General features: G+C 35.7%; 1 protein-coding gene across 3 annotated transcripts; it reads left to right on the forward strand.

The window, feature by feature from the left end:
• The first annotated feature begins 4,062 nt into the window (after positions 1 to 4,062).
• On the forward strand, positions 4,063 to 9,484 carry RPH1 (resistance to phytophthora 1). Of its 3 annotated transcripts, XR_015787135.1 has the most exons (5): positions 4,067 to 4,421; positions 6,413 to 6,623; positions 6,817 to 6,986; positions 7,070 to 7,202; positions 9,351 to 9,484. XR_015787135.1 is itself a non-coding variant. In XM_022294475.2 (4 exons), the coding sequence occupies exons 1-4, from the start codon at positions 4,170 to 4,172 to the stop codon at positions 7,094 to 7,096; spliced, it is 573 nt and encodes a 190-aa protein (XP_022150167.1). In that variant the 5' UTR covers positions 4,063 to 4,169; the 3' UTR covers positions 7,097 to 7,365. The 3 variants fall into 3 exon arrangements, 2 of the variants coding, with proteins under 2 accessions (XP_022150167.1, XP_022150166.1); XM_022294475.2 differs by lacking the exon at positions 9,351 to 9,484 and having other exon boundaries at positions 4,063 to 4,421; positions 6,413 to 6,536; positions 7,070 to 7,365; XM_022294474.2 differs by lacking the exon at positions 9,351 to 9,484 and having other exon boundaries at positions 7,070 to 7,365.
• The last annotated feature ends 7 nt before the right edge of the window (positions 9,485 to 9,491 follow it).

The following is a 9,491-nucleotide window of genomic DNA, read 5'->3' on the forward strand; positions in this document are numbered from 1 at the left end:
CGGTCACCAAGGTTCCGACCTTCCTACCCCTCGAAAAACGCTCCTTGTAATATTTCAGCGTGTCGAAGGAGGCTTGCGTAAGCCCGGGGACTGGTCGGATTGAAACTGCACAAAGACAAAATTTGAGTCAGACCTGAATAATAAGAAAGAAAGTTATCACAAAAAGTAAGAACTACTCCGTACCTAGGTTCCCAAACCTAGTGGGAACGTCAAAGAAGGAACGACCTGACTCGTCCTTTGCAAGCCATTCCCCAGAAGCGTAGAACCACTTCCTCACCCATCCCTTGATGGAGGTCGGCCCCTTAACTATACCGCCTGCGCCTTTCCTTGCGCACATATAGAACCGACCAGGCTTCTTAGCTATCCTTTTCGCTTCGAAGCACGCGAGGAGCTGGTCTACGTCCAACAGCTCGGCCTCTTCACTATCCCGAGCTCGTAGCCAAAAAAGGATGGCCAAAGCGAAAATGACACCTCACCCAATGGGGGCCACTTGAGCCGGAGCCAGCCCAGTTCGGAAAAGAAACTCTTGGACGAAAGGGTGAAGGGGAAGTCTGAGGCCGTACTCAAACATTTTGAAGTAGAGAGTGACTCATCCCTCTTGAGGATTGTCAGCTCTCTCCCCCTCCTCCGGAATCCTAAGGAGGATGTTCTCAGGGATAGCGAACCCCCTACGAAGGGATCCGAGGTAGTGCTCAGGTATCCTAGAAGGGTATTCCAAACCCTAACTCGAGGTGGAGGCATCACTATCCTCCCCGTCATCGGAGAACCTAAAGTTTTCTATCTCCTCGAGCTTGGACTCTAACCTACGAGCCAAATCCTCATCGGATCCTAAGTTGCTGCTAAAAGAGGACGACATGGCAACTACGTTCGAAAGAGAAAGTGAGGGAAGAGACCGACCTACCAAGGGTTCGAGCTGCCTTCAGATCGAACTACAAGAATTCAGGAAACGTAAGGTATGACCTGAAGGGTTGGGGGTATTTATAGCTTGTCGGAAAATTTCCCCACCATACACGTGTAATCAACGAGCGGCTAGGATCCTCCCGGAGATCCGAAGCGTCGGAATATTTGAATATTCCGATGATAAATCCACCGCAACGGTTATGTTTTCCCACGAATAGGAGTCGCCACGTGTCCGAAGCAAATCAAATGAACTTCTCTGCCAGGTCGGGATTAGACCAGGCAGAGAGGGGGCCAATGTTTGGGGGAAAGAATACCCTGGACACGTGGAGGACAGCCATTGGTGCCCCAAGGTGACCATGAGTCATGCCTCAGCTCGGACCGCCGAGATCACCACCACTAGCGTTGACAGATGCTAAGTATGAGGGCCGAGGTGAACCTGGCCGAGGTCCGACCTACCGGGAAGCTCGGTGGGGGCCGATGTGAGCTACTGTCAGTGGCGTGATTATCGGGTATAACCGTCGGTCCCGAGATTACCGGGTGTAACCGACGGTCCCGAGATTACCGGGTGTAACCGTCGCGAGATTAGCGGGACTACCACCCATAAGTAGAGGACTTCACTCCACGATCAGGTACGATGATTTCTGACCTCGAACTAAACTGGGAATCCGACCTATACTGACTTGATCGTCGGAGTGCTCACCTTTTTGTGCAGGTCCGCCCAAGTATTCAAATCGGTCCGGAGGCCGAGTTCGAGCTGCAATCTGAAATACACTGTTGTGCATATCTTTGCATAAACAGTTTTTTCTGCCACAAATAAACCTTAGTATGTTTTTTACAGTAGAAATTTTAAATATTTGTCTTTTAGTTTATCTTTGTTTCTCATGTTTTTTAAATACAAAAAGATGCATTGAATTGAACAAAAGTAGACAAGACAAATAACTAAGATAATTACCTACGATTTTTTTAAATAAAAATATTTTAAAAAATAGAGACAAAATTAGTGAGGCTTCGTAGAATAGAGAAAAATGAAGAGCAAGAAATTTGAGAAGATAGGAATATATATATATATATATATATATGAACAAGAGAAAAAAATTAAAGGATAATTAAGAATAGGAGATAAATATTAAAGTTTGTTGCCCCTTAGGCACTCATTAAGACGTGCTCCTGGATCTTAGCCAAGTTTTGTCAGTAAAAAAATCAATAAATATACAAAATTATCAACATGATATCATCATCCTTAATATGAACGTAACATTAATATTAATAAACTCAACTCATTAAAAAAGTATGAAATGCTTTCTTACTGAATCACATAAAATGGATGATTCATAAGTGGGATAATGTTTTTTTTTTCAGTTATGTTTTTTAATTTATTCCCGTAAATTTTTTTTATTTCTATTCAATTCACTGTTTTTATTATGGTTTACATTTAAGTTTAAATTCTCTTTCATGTAGCGTTCTCCATTATTCACGAAACATTTTAGACTAATCAAACCTAATGTATAAAGACATAAAAATAAACTAAAAATTGAAAATAAATAAAAAATAAATTTAATTGATATATTATTGTCGGTCAGTTGATCGGTCGATCGGTCGAAATTTGGAAGATGACCACCAATCGACTGATCGACTTGTGGATTCTGAAAAATCAGAATCGATAATCGAATTGACAGACCAAGGAACCCAGACATCTGTTCGGTCGATTTCGATGAATCAGATCGATTTTTCTGGTCTCTTTACTTACCCTTACATTTTTATAACAAATTAACTAACAATTTGGTGCATGAGGCGACAAATTCATTTCTTCCAAATATTAGGGCCATAAATGTATTTTCCCTTTAGTTTGTCGTTTATTCTGTAAATAAAAAAAAAACAGTATGATCTAGTTGTTTGTTAATTTCAATATTTATTATTAATTATGTATTTATATAAAATTTTCATAAATATTCATCTCCATCCAAATTTTATCTATATTTCCATTAACATTTTTATTAAATTAATACATAAACATTTTCATAAACGTCGACATTTAAATCTTGTTTGTAACTATTTTTCCAACCTCACGAATAAAGTGTCTATTTTCAAATTTCAGGAACCAAATAGACACCGAATTCAAATTTAGAGAATATATAATGTAATACCGAGATGAGTGGCCCATTAGCCAATTTTGCATTCTATTGAAAGTGCTTGTAACTTGTATGACACATGTGATATTACAATAATAAGAATCTCTCCCTTAACTTTCCTCTCTGGGGAGAACATGATCCAAAATTTAAGATCTAAAATTTATTTCTTATATTGGACTAGGAATATAGTTCACATTAGTTAGCTACATTATAACGTAGCTTGAATAATATTTTGTTAGGTACATTTATAAAAATAAACGGGTTTAACTCTAGAAATAAAATGGATAGTACTTACAAATATAGAGATATGGATAATCTTTTGTCCTTGTAGATGATATATATATTAGAGTTGTGCTCCAAACTTAATCATGTGTTGAGCAAAAAGTTGCGAAATTTTGAAGATATGATTGCATAGAGTTGTAGATAAATCCTCGAACATCTAATTAAAGTGATAGTCTTTGGTTAGATCAACATTTTAATTCGTACAATAGAGCCTTAGAAGATGACGTGAATGAGATCCGAAAGTAACCTTGATGATGATAATTGGTTCTTATTGGCTCTTGTTGCGATAGATATAATTAGCCGTAACAAATAATATAATATTAATATAATTTACAAGTCACCAAACTTAATCAACAACGAACTATCATATATAGCCTTTTTTTTAGTCAATAAGTCAAATGAATTCCATTTTTCAAATACAAAAAATGTACCTTTTGAAATTTTAATGATAAATGGACATCAACCTAAAACTTTAAGTATCATGAATGTATTTTGCCTCAAATTTGAGCCGCATTTTTATTGAAAATTTTTAATATATCTTCGACAAAATTGAGAATTTTAAATGTCCCTCAAGTCGTAGTTATATTGGCAAGAGTTTGTAATCTCTTGCCACCTGCCAGATTCCAAATTCGAGCAATGTCTCGTAAGCTTAGGTCTTGGAGTGTTGAATAGGGGAGCAAAAAGCTTCCACCGTAAATTATAAAAAAAAAAATGAAAATTTTAAAAGATTAACGATGAAATTGAATTATGTAGACCATATTGCACGAGAAAAAATCACGAAGAAAAAAACGGTTAAGTTTCCGGTCGCGCAGCCGCTCTCCGCTGTGACACGCATTTCTTATCCAAATCTTAGAAATCATGAACACTCTAATTCCCACATCTCGATGCAATTTCTGCAATATACAAATCTTCAATTCCTACGCCATTTTCCCCAAAAACCTCTCCGCCATCAGAAGAACCCACAGCTTACGCGCCAATTCCAACGACTTGCAAACCCAGGCAGTGGAGGGACCCAAGGAAGAAGAAGAAGAGCAACATGGGGCGGCTGCCGAACCCCAGCCGCAAAGCATGGCATCCACCGCTCCCGCACTCGATAAAGACCTCAAGAAGGTTTGTTTTCTGATGATTTTTTGGTCATATCTTGCTAATTTTGATTGCAGAAATCACTTAGTGGGGTATTCGTCGTTTTTTACTTGGTTTTCTTGCAATTTCTGATGTAGTTGTTATGTGGGTTTGATTTGGACGTTCAATGTGTACTTGAATCGTGAAGCTTCTTCTGGAATGTCTAATGGGGTTCTAGATTTTGTCTGTCCTGTCTATAGTTATTGAGATTTTTGCGAGCTTATGGAGAAATGGGAGTTGTCATTACGATATTCATGGGTGTTTAGTAATGAACTCACTGGATGAAATGAATAACAGGGAGAGGATCAATGGCTTCTTGAATGGCCAAAGGCCCAAAGAGACCCTATAGCTTATACTTAATACTCCTAATTTGTGGCTTGTGGGCATGAAAGTTAGCACAAGACTCGACAAGTGGACTATTATATGAAATAGAGAGGAAATGGCATTAATGCAATGTTAGATCAATCTCTACACATAAAAACGTAAGTTGATAGGTTACAGTATATATAATATGATAGGTTAAGGTATATTTGATATTTTATACATATTCCTAACCAGAATCACGATGGAAACATCTTCTACTAACCACAATCACATTCCCTTAACTATACATCTTCAAGGGGCTTATTTCTTCCAATTCCATATCTTCCTACTACTAGCTGCAATCTTTTTTTTTTTTTAATAAGAAATAAGGAATTCATTGATCTAAAAGAAGTGACACCCAAAAGGCAGAGGGTTGAGAAAACCCTTCCCCAAAAAGACTATACAATGGTAGCCTTCCAATCTCTAACTAACATTTGCAGGCTATAATTACAAAAGAATTTGTTGTGGTTTAAAGACCACCACGAACACGTTGCTTTGAAACACCTCCTGAAGCTACTGTTTCTACCTTTCTAAATCAACCACAGGGTCACCCTCGCTCCACAATTCTATAACACATCGATCCTTCTAGGAAAGCAAAGTTTTCAGACACAACTTCTAATCTTTTTTTCCCCCTCGTAATATGCATGAGTGAAGGGACAATCGCCTATATTTTGGTTGCCAAGATACTTGTAGGATTTTAATGTCTTAAGTGAGTGGTCGTCATTTTTTTTAGTGAAAGAAACAAAAGTGAGTGGTCATCATGTTCGAATTCATTCCTCCTTACTTGTTTTCACTTTCCATAATGATTGTTAGTCCACCCTATGGTGGTTACGTTATCATCTTGCCTTGCTGGAATCTTTATATTCCTTTTTATTTCATCATTATTATGTACCTCAAAGATCTCTACAAGGGCTTTTGTGTTGAGAAAATTAGGAAGGAGTGAAGAAACTAAATCGTAAATAATGTAAGAATGAAACATTATGATTCTAGTATTATAAGCCAACATGAGCTTAGCTCAGCGGTAATTAGCACCTGTCACTGACTAAGAGATCATGAGTTCGAATCCCCCACCCTCACTTGTTCTACTCGATAAAAAAATGATTCTAGTATTTAAAGTCACTTCAATTCCAAACAAATATGATGTGATGTGATATTGATTATGGGAATCGAACTTCCAATATCTCTGAGTGTGGATTCCCTCAATGTGCACTTCTAGTTCTTTTTGTTTAATTTATATTTCCAAATTAAAAGGGAAGGAAGTTGATTCTAGTATTATAAGCCAACATGAGCTGTGTAGCGATAATTAGCACCTGTCTCTGACTAAGAGGTCATGAGTTTGAATCCCCTACCTCCACTTGTTCTACTCGATAAAAAAATTATTCTAGTATTATAAAGTCACTTCAACTCCAAACAAATATGATGTGATATTGATTCTGGGAATCACACTTCCAAAGATTATCTCTGAATGTGGATTCCCTTAATGTGCACTTCTAGTTCTTTTTGTTCAGTTTATATTTCCAAGTTAAAAGGGAAGGAAGTTCATTTTAGTTTGAAGAGAAAGCTTCTATATAGGTGATATCTATGCACCTAACACATTCTATGATCTTCCTTAACAGGTTGTTCAAAAGACTGCTGCAACATTTGCACCAAGGGCCTCCACTGCTTCAAAAAATCCTGCTGTACCTGGGACTACTTTATATACTGTTTTTGAGGTTCAAGGCTATGCCTCAATGTTGTTAGGTGGAGTGCTATCTTTCAATCTCATATTCCCGTCGGATGAACCCGATATATGGCGATTAATGGGAATGTGGTCGATATGGATGTTCAGTAATTTTCTCCCCTTTTTTTTTCCTGCTAGAATGCAGTAATACCTTCTTTTAATTGAATTCTTTCATAGTACTTCACTTGCTAGCTTTCACTCTCTGTTGCCTTTTAACCGCTTTCTTACCTGATGAATACTGAATTTCTCCATCAACTAGAGGTAGCTTTGACTGATTACATTAAAAATTCGAAATGGCAGCAATACCTTCGCTCCGGGCACGAGACTGCTCGAAAAATGAGAAAGAAGCTCTCAACTATCTATTTCTCCTCATCCCATTACTCAACGTTACAATTCCATTTTTCTGGAAGTCTTTTGCAGCCGTGTGGTCAGCCGATACCGTAGCCTTTTTCGGAATGTATGCTTGGAAGGTATAATTGTTACTTCACATATGATGAACCTAATAGAAAAGGAATCTTCTTTTACCTTCTCTATAACATGTTTCCATTTGCAGATGGGATGGTTACAGAGAACAGATTAAAATTTTCTGAGTATTGGATTCATGGCTGCTTTCTGATCGGAATCGAATCCCTGTAAAGCATGATAATGTATAGAAATCACGGTAGTTCTTCAAGATCCTGCTGCAGGTACTTTCTCTGAATTTGAAGGTAAAGTATTGGTGATGGCCTGCATTTGGCATTTGTGCTATAGTTTCATCACACGCTAGAACTGGTTTATTGGCTCCCCTGTGTCTTTGTGAGGGGACTTTAGATATATATAATATATATTCTTCTAACGGTTCTTCAGTCACATCATCCTTCGTCGTCGAATTATTTCGAATTCAGTGTTGGAGAGTTCACATAGATTTGACGCTCAAGTTCAGGAGCTTCTTTCTGAATCTAGAAAATAATAATCAAATCAAAAGAATCAGCTAGTCGAGAACAAGAAGTCACGGACTGAAAATATTTTGAACATTTTCTGCCGCATTTCTTCTTTTGCTGCATTGAGAATGCTTTTTAATGCCTTATTTATACTCTACTAGCTACGATTGTTGGCTTGGCACAACCACCTTAATTAATCAATTAATTAACTTTCTTATTATTGGATCTTAAATAAAAAAATCATCAACTATATTTTATTGTTACACAATCTTTTCATTTGGTAAACTTCACTAGCTATTTTCTCTGAGTTATCGTTGATAAAACTAGAGTGGTATATTTTAATTATAACAATTTTATAAGTTTCTATGTTTTAGAGTTTAATTCTAACCATCTATAGAGTCCAACTTGTTTATTTTGCTGATAGAGCATAGCTCAATTGCTCTGAATCTCCCCTCCTTATTCGATTTTTTTTTTAATTAGTGGAATAAATGCTTCAACTTCCTACTCAAAGAGAAGGACTAAATGTCTTAGCTAATAAGCTACAACATTTCTTTGAATTTCCGCTAATAAAATAATGATACTAATAAATTCGAGAATATAATTATCATGGCCAAAATCGAGGAATTAAAATGAGCCATTTAGTAAGTTTACTAATTTAAGTTATTTAAGTTATAAATGTTGGGTGTTTCTAAACACCGTCGATGAAGAAAACAAACTCAAACCAGTAACAAACATAGTGAGTTAGAAAATATATACCCAAGATAACTAGAAGTCTAGAACAAGAGATCCTCAGTAATTGCAGTTGTTAACCAAAAAAAAAAAAACAAGAAGTTTTTTAGGGTATTCTAAAAAATGACCTAAATTTGATAGTCTAAGTGAGATCCATCAAATTTTTTTAAAAAATTGTTATCTTAGCATTCATGATATCATCCTATCATGACAAATTACTTCCCGTGCCCCACTCATACCTTTTGACTATAGTAATAACAATAGTTTGTATTGGCAACATACTTTCAATTTGGTCTCAACAATTCCAAAATTGTTAGTAGTAGCAATAGCGATAGGAGTAGCGGCAATGATATAAATAAATATAGCAACAATGGTGGTGGTAGTAGCAATAGTTTGTATTGACACTAATTATACTTCTATCTGTATCTGTATTTCTACCTTTATCTATATTTATATTTCTACCTCTATCTATGTCTATACATTTATTTTTTTCTTTCATTTTTTTCCAAATTTGATTCATTATTTTTTTTCCTCAAAATTTTTCCAACTCGTGGCAGTGGTAGAGGTAAAGCTAGAGATACAAGGGAAAAAAAAGAAAATACAATTCAGAAAAATGTGAGTGAGAAGTGGAAATTGGTTTTTCGAGTTGGGAAGAAAAATAAATTCAAGATTTTGATTTTGAGACTAGAGGAAAAAAATAAATTAAAGTGAACAATATGGAATAAAATTAACCAATAAAAAATTACATTACTACCTAAAAAAATTGGAGAGATTAGAGTTCAAAAAATGTAAAAATTAATAAATAAAAATAGAATAAAATTCATCCTCAAAAATAGACGGAAAAATTGGAGAATTATGTGTTGGGAAAAAATTAACTCAAACAAAATAAAAGGTAAAAATACATTTTTGGTCCGTTTAAAGTAGGTGTCTACTTAGTCTATGAAGTTTAAAAATGAACTTTTGATCATTGAGGTTTAAAGTAGGTGTCAACTTGGTCCATGAAATTTTAAAATAAACACTTTTGGTTCTAAATTTGAGAAATAGTTCTAAATGGTCCATGATTTTTTTTACTGTTAATTAACCAATATTATAACGACGTGGTAAATTGCAATTATATTGTTTATTGTAGTTGCTAATGTGACAACTTATATTAATTAAATGATATATGTCTGGTATGAATGGCAGACGGCAGCAGAAAAGACGTGGTGGTCATCAGAGAAGGGTAAAGATGAGGAAAGGAAAGAGAAAACAACGTCACTTCTATGTATATTATTTAATTAATATAATTTGTTACATCAGTAATTACAATAAGTAATTTAATTACAA

This window comes from Momordica charantia (genome assembly GCF_013281855.1).
Source record: "Momordica charantia cultivar OHB3-1 chromosome 9 unlocalized genomic scaffold, Mcharantia_2.0 BLBB01000009.1, whole genome shotgun sequence".
Taxonomy (NCBI): Eukaryota; Viridiplantae; Streptophyta; class Magnoliopsida; order Cucurbitales; family Cucurbitaceae; genus Momordica; species Momordica charantia.

What these genes read in the sequence shown, in the direction of transcription:
- RPH1 (XM_022294474.2), top strand. Translation starts at nt 4,170, where the DNA reads ATGAACACTCTAATTCCCACATCTCGATGCAATTTCTGCAATATACAA. An exon ending in TCGATAAAGACCTCAAGAAG is followed by an intron (nt 4,422 to 6,412) that starts GTTTGTTTTCTG and finishes CTTCCTTAACAG; the next exon opens with GTTGTTCAAAAGACTGCTGC. An exon ending in GTGGTCGATATGGATGTTCA is followed by an intron (nt 6,624 to 6,816) that starts GTAATTTTCTCC and finishes TCGAAATGGCAG; the next exon opens with CAATACCTTCGCTCCGGGCA.